A 24,799-nucleotide genomic window follows, 5' to 3' on the forward strand; every position below is an offset into this window, starting at 1 on the left:
CATCCGTAGGTATTCAAAAAGGCCAAAGGGTGTGATGACTGCTGTTTTGGGGGACATCCTGTGGGTGGTCAGGCACCTGGTGGTAAGTGCGAATCAGGTCCACCTTGGAAAAGATGGTGGCACCAGCTAGGTGAGCAGAGAAATCCAGTATGTGCGACACTTGCTATTGCTGGATTCGGAGCCCTCACCCCGGACAGGGGCAGTGCTCTGAGCTCGGAAGAATGACGCCAAATACGCATACCCTTAAAACTACTCTATTATCTGCATAGGCGAACTCGTAAATGACTCCACAGTTTGTTTTAAAATTATTTAAAGTTCTACAAGGTCACAACGACACTGATGGGCCCAGTTAAGGAGAACACTAATATGCTTCATTGTTTTATATTGCGAAGTATTAAGAGTTTTTTTCTTGTATAAACTTTGTGTTCTATTTTTATTGTAAATAGTGTTTCCAATTAAGCTGTTTTGTGACTGTTAATTTATTTCTTCGTTGGTTGGAGTAATTTCCAAAAGTCTAAAATGTTTTTGTCAATATTAAGTTTTATTATATTTTCTGTAATTTAATATTATGTTATTAATAATGTTATTTTCACTTTTGACACAAATTGTCAATAATGATAAATTATTTCACGATTTTTTTCTGATATACCTAATTTAAACGTAAGCACTTTAGATTCTCTTTACTGAATGTTAAATATTGTTGAAAAATGATTCACTTTTTCATCTTTTTGTTTATACAGCAGTTTAGATTCTCTTTACTGAAAGTTAAATATTGTTGAAAAATGATTCACTTTTTCATCTTTTTGTTTATACAGTGTTTCTTACAAAACTATTTTGTGTTTGTTTGTTTTATTATTCATTGTTATTTTGTTTGAATTATTTAAAAAAATGTAAAATTCTTATTGTCAGTTAATAAATTATACAGTTACTTCAGAAAAGTTTTCTGTTGTAAATTGTTTTGAACAATTAGACATTTTTTCATTTACAAACTGATATAAAATATTTTTGATACATCATTTACTTACCAATGCCATTGTAGTTAAGTAAAATATATAACTTAATATATAATAATATAAAGGAAAGTTATAGTTTTTTTAATTCATTCTAATTTGACCGATTCTGTCCTAATCTGTAGCTATTAAGTGGCCTGCTGATGAACCACATAAAGCAAATACAGTACACTGCCCCAAGACACGATTTAATTCAGCAAGTGAGCTTTTTATCGTGTGTTTTCATTTTACAAGTCAAGTAGAAACCAATGAACGTTACTGGTAGGGTTTAAGTGTTCGGCGTGGAGCGCACTTCCGTTTCCTTCAGAAACGAAAGAAAGTCTAAACGGAACAAGAAGAGACAGACACGATGAAAGCGTCGTATTTTGTGACAGTTTTATTGCTTTCAGACATAACATTGACTTCAGGTTTTATCATTGAATCCATTGTATGTGGTTCTGCTGCTGCTGTTGCTGCATTTTTGTATGCATTGTCTCAGCGGGATAATGTATTGCCTTTTGATCATAAACGTGAGAAAACCGCTTCGTTGCATACATTATGCTCAAACAGTTACTGTTTTATCCGTTTACTATTTTTTCAGAAACTTTATCCCGGAAGTCCAGGTTTAATCTTTGATTTTTTTTTCAGGTTTGGAGAAGGATTTAAATGAGAATCTCCACGGCCAACATATCGTGTCGAAAGTTGTTCTGAGAACTGTATCGTCATTTATGACGGACAGTAACCCGAACAAACCCCTCGTGCTCTCCTTCCACGGGACCGCAGGAGTGGGGAAAAACCACGTGTCTAAAATCATCGCAAGAAACATTTACAAACTAGGGGACAAGAGCGAACATTTTATCATGTTTGTATCCCAACATCATTTTCCACACAAAGACAAAGTCGACATGTACAGCGTAAGTAAATAATGCTGCTTGTCCCCGAATAAAAATAATATATTATGCTATGTAATTAACTGGCAATATTAAATATATATACATATATATAAACACAGCATTAATGTATTAGTGCTACAATATTTTGAATAATATACAGGGAATTTTTCATATATTAAAAAATAAACACTTGGTTTCAGTGTATTATTTAATATATTATAATATATTTTTCAGTTTATTTATTGGTTTAATAAAGGTAAAATGTAATCAAATGTAATATAGCCTACATTTATATTTTACAATTCAATTTAGTTATTCAAAAGTAGATGTCTGATCAAAATCTACTGGAAAACCGGTGGAGCATGCATTTTCATCATGAACTCAATGACCCACACAGCAAAATCCCTAATACTAAAACTAGAAACTATTACTACAATTGATATAAAATATTTTCACCAAGTACCACTATTTCAGCAAATCATAGCTGTTAGGCAACTAAAATAGTACATTTAAGTGCAGAGTCCTTGATATAATTGGGATTTGCATGTGTTTTAGGCAAGACTAAAGGAGCAGATTCATCAGCACGTATCACGTTTCCCTCGGACCATGTTTGTATTTGATGAAATGGACAAGATGAATCCACGGCTGGTCGAGACCATCAAACCTTTTCTGGACTATGGGACACATGTGGATGGCGTCTCATTCCGCAGTGCAATCTTCATTTTTCTAAGGTGATTTCCCTTAGCTTATGTTATAATGTATCTACACTAAACAAAGTGTAAGTGTTTTTTATTTGTAGCAATGCAGGTGGTGATGTGATCAACAACATAGCTCTGGATTTCTGGAAGGCAGGTAAAAACAGAGAAGAACTACAGATGAAGGAGATGGAGAATCAGATCCTTCAAAACATCGTCAATGATAAGAGCAGTATGTATTAAAACAATGTTGAAGTAGCCCTTAACACCTATCGTAAATCCTGAATACAGAATGTGGTGACATTCTTTTTTACATTGCGTACATTCAATTTGTTCCATGTCAATACTCCTCTTTACAGAATGTCTTTTCAGCAGGTGGATTTTGGCACTCCTCTCTAATAAATCACCACCTGGTGGATCACATTGTTCCTTTTCTCCCTCTGGAAATGAAGCATGTACGCCAGTGTGTTTTGACTGAAATGGTCAATCTGAACATCAATTTACAACATCACGCTCATCTGGCAGACACAGTGGCCAGAGACATGCCCTTCTTCCCCTCAGACAAAATCTTCTCTGTTAAAGGCTGCAAGTCAGTCAGACAGAAGCTGATGCTGTACGTTGATGACTAGATAAGAAACATATAACTTTTGTTTACATAGATGTTTCAGCACTTGAAGACACCTTCAGAGACGTATTCTATAGATTTACTATCATTGTGTCTGATTATATTTAACTGATTGTTGTTTGATAATATCAGATTTTTACACACATTTTAATTCAGTAGCCTTAGAAACAGGGCCTGATGGGGAGATGTTCTTCATTCCATTCTGACATGAAGGATGAATGTTATTGAATGACAGTGAACGAAAGTTTGATTTGAATTAAATTTTAAAAAATGTACTATTGTTTTTGCTGTTTTTAATTTGTTTTGTGCTTCACGAGTTGAGTTCCATAAGAAGAAAATATTTAGGACTTTTACTTGCCTAATGAGTTTTGGGTCCATGTTACCATAGTCCTGTAATATAACATGGCTGAATGATTCCTATCCAGGGTGAAGAAAACAAATTGTCCAGGGAAGAGTCAATTTATTTTTTTCAAAGTATGATAAACTGAGATATATACCATAGACTTTCGACATTCAAGGTCATTATGATTGTGCTATAAAAGCATCCTAAAATTTTCAGAACTCTCGTGTTAACAAAAAAACGTCTTGGTTACGTACAGTGAGGAAAATAAGTATTTGAACACCCTGCTATTTTGCATGTTCTCCCACTTAGAAATCATGGAGGGTTCTGAAATTGTCATCGTAGGTCCATGTCCACTGTGAGAGACATAGTCTAAAAAAAAATAAGTATTTGAACACCTGAGAAGATCAATGTTAATATTTGGTACAGTAGCCTTTGTTTGCAATTACAGAGGTCAAACGTTTCCTGTAGTTTTTCACCAGGTTTGCACACACAAAAGGAGGGATTTTGGCCCACTCCTTCACACAGATCTTCTCTAGATCAGTCAGGTTTCTAGCCTGTCGCTGAGAAACACAGAGTTTATGCTCCCTCCAAAGATTCTCTATAAGGTTTAGGTCGGGAGACTGTCTTGGCCACGCCAGAACCATGATATGCTTCTTACAGAGCCACTCCTTGGTTATCCTGGCTGTGTGCTTTGGGTCATTGTCATGTTGGAACACCCAGCCTCGACCCACCTTCAATGCTCTAACTGAGGGAAGGAGGTTGTTCCCCAAAATCTCGCAATACATGGCCCCGGTCATCCTCTCCTTAATACAGTGAAGTCGCCCTGTCCCATGTGCAGAAAAACACCCCCAAAGCATGATGCTACCACCCCCATGCTTCACAGTAGGGATGGTGTTCTTGGGATGGTACTCATCATTCTTCTTCCTCCAAACACGTTTATTGGAATTATGACCAAAAAGTTATATTTTGGTCTCATCTGACCACATGACTTCCTCCCATGACTCATCTGGATCATCCAAATGGTCATTGGTAAACTTAAGACGGGCATGTGCTGGTTTAAGCAGGGGATCCTTCCGTGCCATGTATGATTTCAAACCCTAACGTCTTAGTGTATTACCAACAGAAATCTTGGAAACGGTGGTCCCAGCTCTTTTCAGGTCATTGACCAGCTCCTCCCGTGTAGTTCTGGTCTGATTTCTCACCTTTCTTAGGATCATTGAGACCCCACGAGGTGAGATCTTGAATGGAGCCCCAGTCCGAAAGAGATTGACAGTCATGTTTAGCTTCTTCCATTTTCTAATGATTGCTCCAACAGTGGACCTTTTTTCACCAAGCTGTTAGGCAATATCCCGCAGCCCTTTCCAGCCTTGTGGAGGTGTACAATATTGTCTCTAGCGTCTTTGGACAGCTCTTTGGTCTTGGCCATGTTAGTAGTTGGATTCTTACTGATTGTATGGGGTGGACAGGTGTCTTTATGCAGCTAACGACCTCAAAAAGATGCATCTAATTTAGGATAATAAATGGAGTGGAGGTGGACATTTTAAAGGCAGACTTACAGGTCTTTTAGGGTCAGAATTCTAGCTGATAGACAGGTGTTCAAATACTTATTTGCAGCTGTATCATACAAATAAATAGTTAAAAAATCATACATTGTGATTTCTGGATTTTGTTTTTAGATTATGTCTCTCACAGAGGACATGCACCTACAATGACAATTTCAGACCCCTCCATGATTTCTAAGTGGGAGAACATGCAAAATAGCTGGGTGTTCAAATACTTATTTTCCTCACTGTATGTAACCTCAGTTCCCTGATGGAGGGAACGAGACGTTGTGTCGCGAACAACAGATGGGGTTCGCCCTTGAGAACCAATTAACTCTGACTACTATAGAAAAGGCCAAAGAAATTTGGCGAATGAAATTTGCATGCCGGGCTCCGCCCCCGGACATCCGGTATAAAATGAAGCCGGCGTGCAGCATTCATTTACCTCTTGTTCTGAAGAGCCTGAGAGCCTCTCACGACTGCAGAAGAATACAATACGTGTTTTTGGCATAAGGGACACGATGTGTCGAGAACGACAGATGGGGTTGCCCATGGAAAACGCCACAACGCTGTATTGCGTCACAATCTCAGCGAACCAACGGTTAACAAGCCTGGTCGTGTCAGCTCGAAGCTTCGTGAAATTGTAACCTTCCAGTGTGGTGGTATTGGCCAGTATTGGCCAGCGCGGCATTGGCAACATCAAAAGCATTAGTCATTCTGGGGACCAATCCAACACGTCCGCCGGCCTACAACCTGCAAGGTGTCGTATACGGGTCGCATGAGGTGGGCCGCATGGGGGAGGAAACGGTTTAGAAGTCTCCCTCGCCCAGGAACTCCTGCAGGGACTTCACAGTGCGTGGGCTTTGGAAACTGGCAGGGAGGGGAACAGCCCCCTGCGGGGTGATGTGGTGGCCGAGGAAAGTGACGGATGACCGGCCAAACTCACACTTAGCCGGGTTGAGGATGAGACCATGCCCATTGAACCGGCCGAATAGCTGCCTGAGATGTGTCAGGGGGTCGTCTGCGGACGCGCTGGACACAAGACTATCGTCAAAATAAACAAAAAGGAATGGCATGTCCCTCAACACAGAGTCCATGAGGCGCTGAAACGTCTGTACTGCACCCTTGAGGCCGCAAGGCATCCGTAGGTATTCAAAAAGGCCAAAGGGTGTGATGACTGCTGTTTTGGGGGACATCCTGTGGGTGGTCAGGCACCTGGTGGTAAGTGCGAATCAGGTCCACCTTGGAAAAGATGGTGGCACCAGCTAGGTGAGCAGAGAAATCCAGTATGTGCGACACTTGCTATTGCTGGATTCGGAGCCCTCACCCCGGACAGGGGCAGTGCTCTGAGCTCGGAAGAATGACGCCAAATACGCATACCCTTAAAACTACTCTATTATCTGCATAGGCGAACTCGTAAATGACTCCACAGTTTGTTTTAAAATTATTTAAAGTTCTACAAGGTCACAACGACACTGATGGGCCCAGTTAAGGAGAACACTAATATGCTTCATTTTTTTATATTGCGAAGTATTAAGAGTTTTTTTCTTGTATAAACTTTGTGTTCTATTTTTATTGTAAATAGTGTTTCCAATTAAGCTGTTTTGTGACTGTTAATTTATTTCTTCGTTGGTTGGAGTAATTTCCAAAAGTCTAAAATGTTTTTGTCAATATTAAGTTTTATTATATTTTCTGTAATTTAATATTATGTTATTAATAATGTTATTTTCACTTTTGACACAAATTGTCAATAATGATAAATTATTTCACGATTTTTTTCTGATATACCTAATTTAAACGTAAGCACTTTAGATTCTCTTTACTGAATGTTAAATATTGTTGAAAAATGATTCACTTTTTCATCTTTTTGTTAATACAGCACTTTAGATTTTCTTTACTGAAAGTTAAATATTGTTGAAAAATGATTCACTTTTTCATCTTTTTGTTTATACAGCAGTTTAGATTCTCTTTACTGAAAGTTAAATATTGTTGAAAAATGATTCACTTTTTCATCTTTTTGTTTATACAGTGTTTCTTACAAAACTATTTTGTGTTTGTTTGTTTTATTATTCATTGTTATTTTGTTTGAATTATTTAAAAAAATGTAAAATTCTTATTGTCAGTTAATAAATTATACAGTTACTTCAGAAAAGTTTTCTGTTGTAAATTGTTTTGAACAATTAGACATTTTTTCATTTACAAACTGATATAAAATATTTTTGATACATCATTTACTTACCAATGCCATTGTAGTTAAGTAAAATATATAACTTAATATATAATAATTTAAAGGAAAGTTATAGTTTTTTTAATTCATTCTAATTTGACCGATTCTGTCCTAATCTGTAGCTATTAAGTGGCCTGCTGATGAACCACATAAAGCAAATACAGAACACTGCCCCAAGACACGATTTAATTCAGCAAGTGAGCTTTTTATCGTGTGTTTTCATTTTACAAGTCAAGTAGAAACCACTGAACGTTACTGGTAGGGTTTAAGTGTTCGGCGTGGAGCGCACTTCCGTTTCCTTCAGAAACGAAAGAAAGTCTAAACGGAACAAGAAGAGACAGACACGATGAAAGCGTCGTATTTTGTGACAGTTTTATTGCTTTCAGACATAACATTGACTTCAGGTTTTATCATGGAATCCATTGTATGTGGTTCTGCTGTTGCTGCATTTTTGTATGCATTGTCTCATTGGGATAATGTATTGCCTTTTGATCATAAACGTGAGAAAACCGCTTCGTTGCATACATTATGCTCAAACAGTTTCTGTTTTATCCGTTTACTATTTTTTCAGAAACTTTATCCCGGAAGTCCAGGTTTAATCTTTGATTTTTTTTTCAGGTTTGGAGAAGGATTTAAATGAGAATCTCCACGGCCAACATATCGTGTCGAAAGTTGTTCTGAGAACTGTATCGTCATTTATGACGGACAGTAACCCGAACAAACCCCTCGTGCTCTCCTTCCACGGGACCGCAGGAGTGGGGAAAAACCACGTGTCTAAAATCATCGCAAGAAACATTTACAAACTAGGGGACAAGAGCGAACATTTTATCATGTTTGTATCCCAACATCATTTTCCACACAAAGACAAAGTCGACATGTACAGCGTAAGTAAATAATGCTGCTTGTCCCCGAATAAAAATAATATATTATGCTATGTAATTAACTGGCAATATTAAATATATATACATATATATAAACACAGCATTAATGTATTAGTGCTACAATATTTTGAATAATATACAGGGAATTTTTCATATATTAAAAAATAAACACTTGGTTTCAGTGTATTATTTAATATATTATAATATATTTTTCAGTTTATTTATTGGTTTAATAAAGGTAAAATGTAATCAAATGTAATATAGCCTACATTTATATTTTACAATTCAATTTAGTTATTCAAAAGTAGATGTCTGATCAAAATCTACTGGAAAACCGGTGGAGCATGCATTTTCATCATGAACTCAATGACCCACACAGCAAAATCCCTAATACTAAAACTAGAAACTATTACTACAATTGATATAACATATTTTCACCAAATACTTTTTCAGCAAATCATAGCTGTTAGGCACCTAAAATAGTACATTTAAGTGCAGAGTCCTTGATATATTTGGGATTTGCATGTGTTTTAGGCAAGACTAAAGGAGCAGATTCATCAGCACGTATCACGTTTCCCTCGGACCATGTTTGTATTTGATGAAATGGACAAGATGAATCCACGGCTGGTCGAGACCATCAAACCTTTTCTGGACTATGCGACACATGTGGATGGCGTCTCATTCCGCAGTGCAATCTTCATTTTTCTAAGGTGATTTCCCTTAGCTTATGTTATAAAGTATCTACACTAAACAAAGTGTAAGCATTTTTTATTTGTAGCAATGCAGGTGGAGATGTGATCAACAACGTAGCTCTGGATTTCTGGAAGGCAGGTAAAAACAGAGAAAAACTACAGATGAAGGATATGGAGACTCAGATCCTTCAAAACATCGTCAATGATAAGAGCAGTGTAGGAGCCGCATTTGAGTTTGTTTTTTGGTTCCATAATTTACTTAGTTTTCTTTTCTATTGCATTCTGGTAGTACACCTTCTAAAAAGGCAGGGGGCGCGCCACCCTATAAGTTGGAGCAGGTACCGCATGATTGGGGAGAAGAAGTGCCAGCAGATACAGTCTTTGACCTCGGCCCGGATCTGCAATACCGGAAGGCTTGGCTTATACCAGAAAGCGCTACACAGGAATACTTAAAGACATTTAAAACAGTTCTCATTTTTTGTTTAGTCTTTTACTCCATCTATTTTACAATAAACATCGACAAACATTCAACTACAAACACTCTTGGAATTTCTTGGATTCGGGCTGTGAGTCTGACCCTGCACTTGCATTCTCCCGGTGGTCGAAAACAGTAACAGGGGGTTACAGGAAAAATCCAACGTTGTTTTTGCCACTATATTTCGTCAAAGACTTGCTGTGGATTCGTTAAAAACTGCCTGTGAATTCATCAAAGGCGGATTTATGTTGAAACTACGCGATATGAAGATGAAGGAAACGTCGATCTAAGCGTGGGAAGCCAAACAAAGAAACACTTCAGCGGAGGTATGTGCTTTCAAAGTGAATATTATTAGAAGGATATAGAAATGAATTTCACTGCAGATTTTTGAGTTGATGAACTGTGACACAATCAAGAGCGGTGAAAGCACAACCTAATTGGAACAAATGAAATGCAACGATATGTTGATCTTTGGAAAGAATAGGAACTGTTTTCTACTTTTTTGAAGCAAGGTATACTCTCTGTGATTTTTGGAATTTTTTGGATTTTTTTGTTTTGTTTTGTTTTGTTGAGAATAATGGCAGATTCCAACGAAGAAGAAATAACTCCTGTTAAAGACATGAGTGAAGTTGTCGCGCAATTGCGCTCATCTAGAGGAGGAAAAATGTCACATGTAACAAGGAGAATGAACATTGTGAAAGATTTAATGACTGATCCGGAATTTCTTGATGAAGTTAAACAAAACATGATTAAGTTTTATGAATTTCTTGAAGAGTTCAAAGCCTTGCATGCCTCCTATAGTGAAATGTTGGATGAAGAAGCAAATCAAGAAGACCTCGAGACATGGTATCAGCCTAGATGTGTACAGATAACGGCTTTTATGGATAACGTTGAAAATTGGATTTCAGGCATAGAAAACCCAGGTTCCCAAGCCACAGTTGAAGTCTCCTCTTCTGTCACCCAAATAGAAGATGAAGATACTGATACCGATGCACAATCATTTAGATCACAGACATCGTCTGTATCATTGCGCATTAGTGCAGAGGCAGAGAGAGTAGCTTTAATGGCTAAAGCTGCAAAGCTGCAAGAAAGGCATGCAATTGAGGAGCAGGAGCATATTTTAAGAAAAAGGAGAGAATCTTTAGAGTTGCATTCTGAAATTGAAGCCACTACTGCAAAAATTAATTATCTGAAAGAAGCAGAACAAGGAATGTATAAACCTGCTCATTCTGATGTGACGGTTCAGATGCCCTCATTAGGAGCAGAAGCAGATGAAGTGAAGACAAAATCAACAGTGACACCTTTACCATTGGATGAAAGGCTTGATAGCTCTCTTTATTTACATGACAGGACTTCCCCAGTAGTTAAAAGCAAGCCAGGTGTTCAGGTTCAATTTCCTCTTCTTAATTTAGGCCCAGATAGGCATCACAGCAGATCTGTCTTCCAGCCCAGGGCTAGCCGGCAACAACTACAACAGACCTCCGCGTACAGTATTCCCCCTGTCATTCCCCAGTCATTTGCAAGGTCAGCCACAGCAATTCAGTCCACTGTACCTCAACAGCAAATTCCTATACCCAATTCAGCACAGGAAAGCCATATGATCAAAATTCTGGAAAAGCAGAATGAATTAACAAGGATTCTTATGAAACAGCAACTTCTCTCTACACTACCGCAAGGTAGCATTCCACTCTTTGATGGACAAGTTCTTGAATACAAGTCATTCATTCACTCCTTTGAAAATATGGTTGAAAGCAAAACTAATAACAATAAGGATAGATTGCAGTTTCTTATTCAATATACTAGAGGCTCGGCACAAAGGCTTGTCAAGAGCTGTGAGTACTTGTCACAAGATAGAGGCTACCAGAGAGCAAAGGAGTTGCTAAAGGAAAATTTTGGAAAGGAATACAAGATCTCTTGTGCTTACTTGGAAAAAGCCCTATCCTGGTTCCAAATCAAATCTGAGGATTTTAAGTCACTACAGGATTATGCTATGTTTCTTAGGAGCTGCTGCAATGCTATGGAGGAAATGGAATATATGGAGGAGCTGGATACAGTATCCAATATGAGAAGCATTGTGCTCAAGCTACCATACAAGCTTCGGGAAAGATGGCGTAACAAGGCCTATGAGCTACAGGAACAACGAAGAGGTAGGGTAAGAATTTTAGATTTAGTCTGCTTTATTGAACGACAAGCTCGCATAGCAGCTGATCCAATATTTGGTGATCTTCAAGATCAGTCGGCCAGTAGAGGAAAGGCTAGATCCCCAGTCAAATCACAGGCCTCGAAGTCATCTGGCAGTACTTTTGCCACTAGTATAGCTATTGCCCAAAAGCCGAAGAAGTTTGATCTTTCTTGCCCCTTCTGTAGCTCAAGACACAGATTGGACTTGTGTGAAGATTTTTTAAAGATAACACATAGAGACAAGCTCAGTTTTATAAAGACCAAAGGCATATGCTTTGGATGTCTCTCCAAAGGCCACATTAGCAAAGACTGCAAAAGCCGTCTCAGCTGTCAAGTATGTAAGCAAGCTCACCCTAGTGTCCTACATATTGAGGCCAAAGATAGTATCATCAAAAAGGCAGAAAGATCCGCCGATGTTACAGGCAGTGCATCAGCAGGGTTATGCGGTCATATAGGGGCCGGAGCCAAAGAGAGTGTGCTGTCCATTGTCCCAGTTCAGGTTAAGGCAGCAAAGGGCAGCCAAGTCTTACAAGTGTATGCTCTCCTGGATCCTGGATCCTCCGCCACCTTCTGCTCAGAGGATCTTATGTTTCGCCTCAATCTGAAGGGTAGAAAAACTCAAATTCTTCTACGCACAATGAATCAAGAAAAAACTGTTCCAACTCATGTTGTATCTGAAATTGAAGTTGCAGCACTGGACAGCAATAACTTCTTACCTCTTCCTGATCTCTTCACTCAAAAAGAAATGCCAGTTACCACAAACAGCATTCCAAAGCAGAAAGACTTAGCACAATGGAAGTATCTAAGTCGAGTCAAACTTCCCAACATTAATTCAAAGGTGGAGCTGTTGATTGGCACAAATGCTCCAAAGTGTATAGAACCGTGGGAGGTTGTTAATAGTCAAGGTGGGGGCCCCTACGCAGTTAGAACCTTATTGGGATGGGTTGTAAACGGGCCACTGAGAAGTGCTGATGGCAGTGCAGAGAGTGTGAGTGTGAATAGGATATCGGTTGCAAGTCTAGAACAGCTTCTGATCACACAGTATAATCAGGATTTCAGTGAGGTAGCATCTCAGGAGAAGACCGAAATGTCAATTGAGGACAGAAGGTTTTTAGAGATAGCCAATGAGGCGTTCTTACAAGATGGACATTACTATCTGAAGTTGCCCTTTAGGAAAACTGATGTCAGTATGCCTAACAATCGCCAAGTAGCAGAACAGCGCCTCCAAACTCTAAAAAGGAAAATGAAAAAGGATGGACAATACAAACAAGAATATGTTACTTTTATCCATGACATCTTTGAAAATCATTATGCAGAGGAGGTCCCAGAGGAAGAACTCACGCAGGTACCTGGAAAGGTGTGGTATATACCACACCACGGAGTATACCACCCCAAAAAAAGGAAACTTAGAGTGGTGTTTGATTGTGCAGCTACTTATAAAGGTGTATCCCTCAACACAGAGCTACTACAGGGTCCTGATCTGACCAATTCCCTTGTTGGAGTCATTTGGAGATTCCGCAAAGAACCTATTGGAATTCTGGCTGACGTTAAGTCAATGTTCCATCAGGTGGGAGTAGAGAAATCAGGTGTGGACTACTTGCGCTTCCTGTGGTGGCCACAGGGTGACACCCTTCAAACCCCAAAGGAATACCGTATGCTTGTGCACATATTTGGTGCAGTGTCCTCCCCAAGTTGTGCAAGTTTTGCATTACAAAAAACTGCTGATGACAATGAAAGCTGTTTTCCCCTTCACGTAGCTGAAACAATCCGGCACAACTTTTATGTGGACGATTGTGTTAAGTCCGTGGCTGAAGAGTCTGAAGCCATCCAGCTAGTAAAAGACCTCACCGCACTATGTTACAAAGGTGGATTCCAGCTGACTCAATGGGTTAGCAATAATCGGGCAGTTCTAGCATCCATTCCAAAAGAAAAATGGGCAAAAGAAATTAAAACACTGGATCTTGACAAAGACAGCCTACCAATAGAAAGAGCCCTGGGATTGCAGTGGTGTGTGGACTCTGACCATTTCCAGTTTAACATCAATTTAAACCAGAAGCCACATACCCGCAGAGGCATACTTTCTGTTGTAAGTTCCATTTTTGATCCCCTCGGTTTTCTTGCTCCTCTCATTCTCCCAGCCAAGCAATTGCTACAGGAGCTCTGTCAGAGAGGTTTTGGATGGGACGAACCTTTGCCCCAAGCTTTAGTAGACCGGTGGGAAGGATGGACAAACAGTTTAGAAAGAATAAAAGGCTTCAGTGTTGCACGTTGTTTGAAACCAAAGGACTATGGAACAACAAAGTGTGCAGAACTACACCACTTTTCTGATGCCAGTGAGAATGGTTATGGCTCAGTGAGCTACATAAGACACGCTAATGAACAGGACATTATACATGTCACTTTTCTCATGGGAAAGTCCAGAGTCCTTCCTTTAAAGAACATCACAATACCACGTCTGGAGCTAGCCGCTGCAGCATTGTTGGTAAAGGTGGACAAAATGCTAAGGAGAGAACTACATCTAACATTAAAGCCCTCCGTTTTCTGGACCGACAGCCAAACCGTACTTAAGTACATTAGAAGTGACACTGCAAGATTTAAAACGTATGTAGCAAACAGGGTCTCGCTGATTCGGGATAACTCAGAGCTGTCTCAATGGAGATACGCAAGAAGTAAAGACAATCCAGCTGATGATTCCTCAAGAGGATTGAGTGCAGTCAAATTTATGGAGCAAAGGAGGTGGATGCATGGCCCAGAGTTCCTATGGAAACCTGAGGAAAGTTGGTTAGAGGTGGAGGCATTGGGCTCAGTGTTACAGGATGATCCAGAGGTCAGGAGAAACACTACTGTTTTTACAACAGTGGTGAACACTGAAACACCCACAGACCAGCTTATTTCATACTTTTCAAATTGGATTAGGCTACTTAAAGCAGTGGCATGGTACATCAAACTAAAAAAGGCCTTGATACTGAGAATCAAAAAACAAAAGGACTTTCCATCGTATCAAGTTATTACCCGCTCCCACAGCCAAAAGGTGAGCCCAGAACTTGAGGTTCTCAGGTCCAAACCCGGTGGACAGCTCCTCTCAGTGGAAGATCTCTTACAGGCAGAAAGGTCAGTTATCTCTTATGTTCAGAGGCAAGCATTCCCAGTTGAAATAACAACACTACAAGCCACCCCACCTAAAGTGAAAAGGAGCAGCAGGATCTGTAGGCTTGATCCTGTGCTAGATGAAGGCATCTTAAGAGTAGGTGGCCGGATGCATAAATCAGCCATGCCTGATGAAACTAAACATCCCTGTATCTTGCCCAAAGATGCACACATTTCAATTCTTCTTTTAAGACACATTCATGAACGCTGTGGTCACAGTGGTAGGAACCACATGCTCTCAGAGCTTCGTAAGAAATATTGGATTAGTAAGGCCAATTCCTTAGCAAGAAAGGTGCTCTCAAAATGTGTCATGTGTCGACGTGTGAGGGGCAAAGCAGGTGAGCAGAAAATGGCAGATTTGCCGCTAGAACGAATCCTACCTGACCTCCCTCCCTTTACCAATGTCGGATTGGACTATTTTGGCCCGATTGAAGTGAGGCGAGGAAGAAGCACCATCAAAAGGTATGGAGTTCTGTTTACATGTATGTCCAGCAGAGCTATTCATTTGGAAGTAGCTTTCTCATTAGACACTGACTCATGCATTCACGCTTTGAGGAGATTTGTTTGCAGAAGGGGGCAGGTTAAGCACATCAGATCTGACAATGGAACGAACCTGGTGGGTGCTCAGGTGGAACTCAAGAAAGCTCTGATAGCACTGGATAAGTTGAAGATCCAGGATGCCCTGCTTCCTTATGGAATCGAGTGGAGTTTCAACCCACCAGCAGCATCGCACCATGGCGGAGTCTGGGAAAGGCTTATAAGATCTGTTCGTTACGTGCTGAACTCCACACTCCATCAACAGTCTATCGATGATGAGGGTCTTCAAACTCTATTCTGTGAGGTAGAGGCTATTTTAAACAACCGTCCTCTCTCCACAGTGTCCTCAGACCCATATGACCTGGAACCACTGACCCCAAACCACATCCTCCTGCTGAAAACCCAGCCCATTATGCCTCCAGGAATTTTCCTGAAATCAGACCTTTATGCTAGACGCCGCTGGAAACAGGTCCAGTATATGGCGGATCTCTTCTGGCATAGATGGACCAAAGAATATCTTCTTCTACTCCAGGAAAGGCAAAAATGGACTGTAGTGAAGAAGAACCTGAATGTTGGAGATCTTGTTCTAGTGGTTGACCCCACTGCTCCTAGAGGATCATGGCCACTAGGAAGAGTTCTAGAGACTAAGCCTGATCAAAAGGGGCTGGTCCGATCCGTGAAGCTCCAGACACAGACTTCAATCCTTGATAGACCCATTACCAAGCTATGCCGAATTCTGGAGACTGAAGAGTGTCCAGTGCCTCCTAAAGATCACCAATAAGGGATGTAATGTATAAATACATATTTTTCTAAAAACATTAAGAGATTGTTTATTTCTGGCTCCTTTTTTGTATTTATTTTAAATAATTGGTTCTATAGAGACCAATTAGGGGCCGGTGTGTAGGAGCCGCATTTGAGTTTGTTTTTTGGTTCCATAATTTACTTAGTTTTCTTTTCTATTGCATTCTGGTAGTACACCTTCTAAAAAGGCAGGGGGCGCGCCACCCTATAAGTTGGAGCAGGTACCGCATGATTGGGGAGAAGAAGTGCCAGCAGATACAGTCTTTGACCTCGGCCCGGATCTGCAATACCGGAAGGCTTGGCTTATACCAGAAAGCGCTACACAGGAATACTTAAAGACATTTAAAACAGTTCTCATTTTTTGTTTAGTCTTTTACTCCATCTATTTTACAATAAACATCGACAAACATTCAACTACAAACACTCTTGGAATTTCTTGGATTCGGGCTGTGAGTCTGACCCTGCACTTGCATTCTCCCGGTGGTCGAAAACAGTAACAGGGGGTTACAGGAAAAATCCAACGTTGTTTTTGCCACTATAAGCAGTATGTATTAAAACAATGTTGAAGTAGCCCTTAACACCTATCGTAAATCCTGAATACAGAATGTGGTGACATTCTTTTTTACATTGCGTACATTCAATTTGTTCCATGTCAATACTCCTCTTTACAGAATGTCTTTTCAGCAGGTGGATTTTGGCACTCCTCTCTAATAAATCACCACCTGGTGGATCACATTGTTCCTTTTCTCCCTCTGGAAATGAAGCATGTACGCCAGTGTGTTTTGACTGAAATGGTCAATCTGAACATCAATTTACAACATCACGCTCATCTGGCAGACACAGTGGCCAGAGACATGCCCTTCTTCCCCTCAGACAAAATCTTCTCTGTTAAAGGCTGCAAGTCAGTCAGACAGAAGCTGATGCTGTACGTTGATGACTAGATAAGAAACATATAACTTTTGTTTACATAGATGTTTCTGCACTTGAAGACACCTTCAGAGACGTATTCTATAGATTTACTATCATTGTGTCTGATTATATTTAACTGATTGTTGTTTGATAATATCAGATTTTTACACACATTTTAATTCAGTAGCCTTAGAAACAGGGCCTGATGGAGAGATGTTCTTCATTCCATTCTGACATGAAGGATGAATGTTATTGAATGACAGTGAACGAAAGTTTGAATTGAATTAAATTTTAAAAAATTTACTATTGTTTTTGCTGTTTTTAATTTGTTTTGTGCTTCACGAGTTGAGTTCCATAAGAAGAAAATATTTAGGACTTTTATTTGCCTAATGAGTTTTGGGTCCAAGTTGCCATAGTCCTGTAATATAACATGGCTGAATGATTCCTATCCAGGGTGAAGAAAACAAATTGTCCAGGGAAGAGTCAATTTATTTTTTTCAAAGTATGATAAACTGAGATATATACCATAGACTTTCGACATTCAAGGTCATTATGATTGTGCTATAAAAGCATCCTAAGATTTTCAGAACTCTCGTGTTAACAAAAAAACGTCTTGGTTACGTACAGTGAGGAAAATAAGTATTTGAACACCCTGCTATTTTGCATGTTCTCCCACTTAGAAATCATGGAGGGTTCTGAAATTGTCATCGTAGGTCCATGTCCACTGTGAGAGACATAGTCTAAAAAAAAATAAGTATTTGAACACCTGAGAAGATCAATGTTAATATTTGGTACAGTAGCCTTTGTTTGCAATTACAGAGGTCAAACGTTTCCTGTAGTTTTTCACCAGGTTTGCACACACAAAAGGAGGGATTTTGGCCCACTCCTTCACACAGATCTTCTCTAGATCAGTCAGGTTTCTAGCCTGTCGCTGAGAAACACGGAGTTTATGCTCCCTCCAAAGATTCTCTATAAGGTTTAGGTCGGGAGACTGTCTTGGCCACGCCAGAACCATGATATGCTTCTTACAGAGCCACTCCTTGGTTATCCTGGCTGTGTGCTTTGGGTCATTGTCATGTTGGAACACCCAGCCTCGACCCACCTTCAATGCTCTAACTGAGGGAAGGAGGTTGTTCCCCAAAATCTCGCAATACATGGCCCCGGTCATCCTCTCCTTAATACAGTGAAGTCGCCCTGTCCCATGTGCAGAAAAACACCCCCAAAGCATGATGCTACCACCCCCATGCTTCACAGTAGGGATGGTGTTCTTGGGATGGTACTCATCATTCTTCTTCCTCCAAACACGTTTATTGGAATTATGACCAAAAAGTTATATTTTGGTCTCATCTGACCACATGACTTCCTCCCATGACTCATCTGGATCATCCAAATGGTCATTGGTAAACTTAAGACGGGCATGTGCTGGTTTAAGCAGGGGATCCTTCCGTGCCATGTATGATTTCAAACCCTAACGTCTTAGTGTATTACCAACAGAAATCTTGGAAACGGTGGTCCCAGCTCTTTTCAGGTCATTGACCAGCTCCTCCCGTGTAGTTCTGGTCTGATTTCTCACCTTTCTTAGGATCATTGAGACCCCACGAGGTGAGATCTTGAATGGAGCCCCAGTCCGAAAGAGATTGACAGTCATGTTTAGCTTCTTCCATTTTCTAATGATTGCTCCAACAGTGGACCTTTTTTCACCAAGCTGTTAGGCAATATCCCGCAGCCCTTTCCAGCCTTGTGGAGGTGTACAATATTGTCTCTAGCGTCTTTGGACAGCTCTTTGGTCTTGGCCATGTTAGTAGTTGGATTCTTACTGATTGTATGGGGTGGACAGGTGTCTTTATGCAGCTAACGACCTCAAAAAGATGCATCTAATTTAGGATAATAAATGGAGTGGAGGTGGACATTTTAAAGGCAGACTTACAGGTCTTTTAGGGTCAGAATTCTAGCTGATAGACAGGTGTTCAAATACTTATTTGCAGCTGTATCATACAAATAAATAGTTAAAAAATCATACATTGTGATTTCTGGATTTTGTTTTTAGATTATGTCTCTCACAGAGGACATGTACCTACAATGACAATTTCAGACCCCTCCATGATTTCTAAGTGGGAGAACATGCAAAATAGCTGGGTGTTCAAATACTTATTTTCCTCACTGTATGTAACCTCAGTTCCCTGATGGAGGGAACGAGACGTTGTGTCGCGAACAACAGATGGGGTTCGCCCTTGAGAACCAATTAACTCTGACTACTATAGAAAAGGCCAAAGAAATTTGGCGAATGAAATTTGCATGCCGGGCTCCGCCCCCGGACATCCGGTATAAAATGAAGCCGGCGTGCAGCATTCATTTACCTCTTGTTCTGAAGAGCCTGAGAGCCTCTCACGACTGCAGAAGAATACAATACGTGTTTTTGGCATAAGGGACACGATGTGTCGAGAACGACAGATGGGGTTGCCTATGGAAAACGCCACAACGCTGTATTGCGTCACAATCTCAGCGAACCGACGGTTAACAAGCCTGGTCGTGTCAGCTCGAAGCTTCGTGAAATTGTAACCTTCCAGTGTGGTGGTATTGGCCAGTATTGGCCAGCGCGGCATTGGCAACATCAAAAGCATTAGTCATTCTGGGGACCAATCCAACACGTCCGCCGGCCTCCAACCTGCAAGGTGTCGTATACGGGTCGCATGAGGTGGGCCGCATGGGGGAGGAAACGGTTTAGAAGTCTACCTCGCCCAGGAACTCCTGCAGGGACTTCACAGTGCGTGGGCTTTGGAAACTGGCAGGGAGGGGAACAGCCCCCTGCGGGGTGATGTGGTGGCCGAGGAAAGTGACGGATGACCGGCCAAACTCACACTTAGCCGGGTTGAGGATGAGACCATGCCCATTGAACCGGCCGAATAGCTGCCTGAGATGTGTCAGGGGGTCGTCTGCGGACGCGCTGGACACAAGACTATCGTCAAAATAAACAAAAAGGAATGGCATGTCCCTCAACACAGAGTCCATGAGGCGCTGAAACGTCTGTACTGCACCCTTGAGGCCGCAAGGCATCCGTAGGTATTCAAAAAGGCCAAAGGGTGTGATGACTGCTGTTTTGGGGGACATCCTGTGGGTGGTCAGGCACCTGGTGGTAAGTGCGAATCAGGTCCACCTTGGAAAAGATGGTGGCACCAGCTAGGTGAGCAGAGAAATCCAGTATGTGCGACACTTGCTATTGCTGGATTCGGAGCCCTCACCCCGGACAGGGGCAGTGCTCTGAGCTCGGAAGAATGACGCCAAATACGCATACCCTTAAAACTACTCTATTATCTGCATAGGCGAACTCGTAAATGACTCCACAGTATGTTTTAAAATTATTTAAAGTTCTACAAGGTCACAACGACACTGATGGGCCCAGTTAAGGAGAACACTAATATGCTTCATTGTTTTATATTGCGAAGTATTAAGAGTTTTTTTCTTGTATAAACTTTGTGTTCTATTTTTATTGTAAATAGTGTTTCCAATTAAGCTGTTTTGTGACTGTTAATTTATTTCTTCGTTGGTTGGAGTAATTTCCAAAAGTCTAAAATGTTTTTGTCAATATTAAGTTTTATTATATTTTCTGTAATTTAATATTATGTTATTAATAATGTTATTTTCACTTTTGACACAAATTGTCAATAATGATAAATTATTTCACGATTTTTTTCTGATATACCTAATTTAAACGTAAGCACTTTAGATTCTCTTTACTGAATGTTAAATATTGTTGAAAAATGATTCACTTTTTCATCTTTTTGTTTATACAGCAGTTTAGATTCTCTTTACTGAAAGTTAAATATTGTTGAAAAATGATTCACTTTTTCATCTTTTTGTTTATACACTGTTTCTTACAAAACTATTTTGTGTTTGTTTGTTTTATTATTCATTGTTATTTTGTTTGAATTATTTAAAAAAATGTAAAATTCTTATTGTCAGTTAATAAATTATACAGTTACTTCAGAAAAGTTTTCTGTTGTAAATTGTTTTGAACAATTAGACATTTTTTCATTTACAAACTGATATAAAATATTTTTGATACATGATTTACTTACCAATGCCATTGTAGTTAAGTAAAATATATAACTTCATATATAATAATTTAAAGGAAAGTTATAGTTTTTTTAATTCATTCTAATCTGACCGATTCTGTCCTAATCTGTAGCTATTAAGTGGCCTGCTGATGAACCACATAAAGCAAATACAGTACACTGCCCCAAGACACGATTTAATTCAGCAAGTGAGCTTTTTATCGTGTGTTTTCATTTTACAAGTCAAGTAGAAACCACTGAACGTTACTGGTAGGGTTTAAGTGTTCGGCGTGGAGCGCACTTCCGTTTCCTTCAGAAACGAAAGAAAGTCTAAACGGAACAAGAAGAGACAGACACGATGAAAGCGTCGTATTTTGTGACAGTTTTATTGCTTTCAGACATAACATTGACTTCAGGTTTTATCATTGAATCCATTGTATGTGGTTCTGCTGCTGCTGTTGCTGCATTTTTGTATGCATTGTCTCATTGGGATAATGTATTGCCTTTTGATCATAAACGTGAGAAAACCGCTTCGTTGCATACATTATGCTCAAACAGTTTCTGTTTTATCCGTTTACTATTTTTTCAGAAACTTTATCCCGGAAGTCCAGGTTTAATCTTTGATTTTTTTTTCAGGTTTGGAGAAGGATTTAAATGAGAATCTCCACGGCCAACATATCGTGTCGAAAGTTGTTCTGAGAACTGTATCGTCATTTATGACGGACAGTAACCCGAACAAACCCCTCGTGCTCTCCTTCCACGGGACCGCAGGAGTGGGGAAAAACCACGTGTCTAAAATCATCGCAAGAAACATTTACAAACTAGGGGACAAGAGCGAACATTTTATCATGTTTGTATCCCAACATCATTTTCCACACAAAGACAAAGTCGACATGTACAGCGTAAGTAAATAATGCTGCTTGTCCCCGATTAAAAATAATATATTATGCTATGTAATTAACTGGCAATATTAAATATATATACATATATATAAACACAGCATTAATGTATTAGTGCTACAATATTTTGAATAATATACAGGGAATTTTTCATATATTAAAAAATAAACACTTGGTTTCAGTGTATTATTTAATATATTATAATATATTTTTCAGTTTATTTATTGGTTTAATAAAGGTAAAATGTAATCAAATGTAATATAGCCTACATTTATATTTTACAATTCAATTTAGTTATTCAAAAGTAGATGTCTGATCAAAATCTACTGGAAAACCGGTGGAGCATGCATTTTCATCATGAACTCAATGACCCACACAGCAAAATCCCTAATACTAAAACTAGAAACTATTACTACAATTGATATAACATATTTTCACCAAATACCACTTTTTCAGCAAATCATAGCTGTTAGGCAACTAAAATAGTACATTTAAGTGCAGAGTCCTTGATATAATTGGGATTTGCATGTGTTTTAGGCAAGACTAAAGGAGCAGATTCATCAGCACGTATCACGTTTCCCTCGGACCATGTTTGTATTTGATGAAATGGACAAGATGAATCCAAGGCTGGTCGAGACCATCAAACCTTTTCTGGACTATGGGACACATGTGGATGGCGTCTCATTCCGCAGTGCAATCTTCATTTTTCTAAGGTGATTTCCCTTAGCTTATGTTATAAAGTATCTACACTAAACAAAGTGTAAGTGTTTTTTATTTGTAGCAATGCAGGTGGTGATGTGATCAACAACATAGCTCTGGATTTCTGGAAGGCAGGTAAAAACAGAGAAGAACTACAGATGAAGGAGATGGAGACTCAGATCCTTCAAAACATCGTCAATGATAAGAGCAGTATGTATTAAAACAATGTTGAAGTAGCCCTTAACACCTATCGTAAATCCTGAATACAGAATGTGGTGACATTCTTTTTTACATTGCGTACATTCAATTTGTTCCATGTCAATACTCCTCTTTACAGAATGTCTTTTCAGCAGGTGGATTTTGGCACTCCTCTCTAATAAATCACCACCTGGTGGATCACATTGTTCCTTTTCTCCCTCTGGAAATGAAGCATGTACGCCAGTGTGTTTTGACTGAAATGGTCAATCTGAACATCAATTTACAACATCACGCTCATCTGGCAGACACAGTGGCCAGAGACATGCCCTTCTTCCCCTCAGACAAAATCTTCTCTGTTAAAGGCTGCAAGTCAGTCAGACAGAAGCTGATGCTGTACGTTGATGACTAGATAAGAAACATATAACTTTTGTTTACATAGATGTTTCTGCACTTGAAGACACCTTCAGAGACGTATTCTATAGATTTACTATCATTGTGTCTGATTATATTTAACTGATTGTTGTTTGATAATATCAGATTTTTACACACATTTTAATTCAGTAGCCTTAGAAACAGGGCCTGATGGAGAGATGTTCTTCATTCCATTCTGACATCAAGGATGAATGTTACTGAATGACAGTGAACGAAAGTTTGAATTGAATTCAATTTTAAAAAATGTACTATTGTTTTTGCTGTTTTTAATTTGTTTTGTGCTTCACGAGTTGAGTTCCATAAGAAGAAAATATTTAGGACTTTTACTTGCCTAATGAGTTTTGGGTCCATGTTACCATAGTCCTGTAATATAACATGGCTGAATGATTCCTATCCAGGGTGAAGAGAACAAATTGTCCAGGGAAGAGTCAATTTATTTTTTTCAAAGTATGATAAACTGAGATATATACCATAGACTTTCGACATTCAAGGTCATTATGATTGTGCTATAAAAGCATCCTAAAATTTTCAGAACTCTCGTGTTAACAAAAAAACGTCTTGGTTACGTACAGTGAGGAAAATAAGTATTTGAACACCCTGCTATTTTGCATGTTCTCCCACTTAGAAATCATGGAGGGTTCTGAAATTGTCATCGTAGGTCCATGTCCACTGTGAGAGACATAGTCTAAAAAAAAATAAGTATTTGAACACCTGAGAAGATCAATGTTAATATTTGGTACAGTAGCCTTTGTTTGCAATTACAGAGGTCAAACGTTTCCTGTAGTTTTTCACCAGGTTTGCACACACAAAAGGAGGGATTTTGGCCCACTCCTTCACACAGATCTTCTCTAGATCAGTCAGGTTTCTAGCCTGTCGCTGAGAAACACAAAGTTTATGCTCCCTCCAAAGATTCTCTATAAGGTTTAGGTCGGGAGACTGTCTTGGCCACGCCAGAACCATGATATGCTTCTTACAGAGCCACTCCTTGGTTATCCTGGCTGTGTGCTTTGGGTCATTGTCATGTTGGAACACCCAGCCTCGACCCACCTTCAATGCTCTAACTGAGGGAAGGAGGTTGTTCCCCAAAATCTCGCAATACATGGCCCCGGTCATCCTCTCCTTAATACAGTGAAGTCGCCCTGTCCCATGTGCAGAAAAACACCCCCAAAGCATGATGCTACCACCCCCATGCTTCACAGTAGGGATGGTGTTCTTGGGATGGTACTCATCATTCTTCTTCCTCCAAACACGTTTATTGGAATTATGACCAAAAAGTTATATTTTGGTCTCATCTGACCACATGACTTCCTCCCATGACTCATCTGGATCATCCAAATGGTCATTGGTAAACTTAAGACGGGCATGTGCTGGTTTAAGCAGGGGATCCTTCCGTGCCATGTATGATTTCAAACCCTAACGTCTTAGTGTATTACCAACAGAAATCTTGGAAACGGTGGTCCCATCTCTTTTCAGGTCATTGACCAGCTCCTCCCGTGTAGTTCTGGTCTGATTTCTCACCTTTCTTAGGATCATTGAGACCCCACGAGGTGAGATCTTGAATGGAGCCCCAGTCCGAAAGAGAT

General features: G+C 39.7%; 3 protein-coding genes across 3 annotated transcripts; all 3 read left to right on the forward strand.

Moving 5' to 3' along the window:
• The first annotated feature begins 1,332 nt into the window (after positions 1-1,332).
• On the forward strand, positions 1,333-3,477 carry LOC130424366 (torsin-1A-like). Its single transcript, XM_056749961.1, has 5 exons — positions 1,333-1,519; positions 1,638-1,903; positions 2,438-2,613; positions 2,682-2,809; positions 2,950-3,477. The coding sequence occupies exons 1-5, from the start codon at positions 1,360-1,362 to the stop codon at positions 3,204-3,206; spliced, it is 987 nt and encodes a 328-aa protein (XP_056605939.1). The 5' UTR covers positions 1,333-1,359; the 3' UTR covers positions 3,207-3,477.
• Positions 3,478-7,636: 4,159 nt separating this feature from the next.
• Positions 7,637-23,464, forward strand: LOC130420518 (torsin-1A-like). The gene is made up of 8 exons (XM_056747832.1): positions 7,637-7,813; positions 7,932-8,197; positions 8,729-8,904; positions 8,973-9,025; positions 21,625-21,890; positions 22,425-22,600; positions 22,669-22,796; positions 22,937-23,464. The coding sequence occupies exons 1-8, from the start codon at positions 7,660-7,662 to the stop codon at positions 23,191-23,193; spliced, it is 1,476 nt and encodes a 491-aa protein (XP_056603810.1). The 5' UTR covers positions 7,637-7,659; the 3' UTR covers positions 23,194-23,464.
• Positions 9,341-16,839, forward strand: LOC130420513 (uncharacterized). Its single transcript, XM_056747818.1, has 2 exons — positions 9,341-16,571; positions 16,712-16,839. The coding sequence occupies exon 1, from the start codon at positions 9,939-9,941 to the stop codon at positions 16,005-16,007; it is 6,069 nt and encodes a 2,022-aa protein (XP_056603796.1). The 5' UTR covers positions 9,341-9,938; the 3' UTR covers positions 16,008-16,571; positions 16,712-16,839.
• Positions 23,465-24,799: the final 1,335 nt, after the last annotated feature.

Source organism: Triplophysa dalaica, chromosome 1 (genome assembly GCF_015846415.1).
Source record: "Triplophysa dalaica isolate WHDGS20190420 chromosome 1, ASM1584641v1, whole genome shotgun sequence".
Taxonomy (NCBI): Eukaryota; Metazoa; Chordata; class Actinopteri; order Cypriniformes; family Nemacheilidae; genus Triplophysa; species Triplophysa dalaica.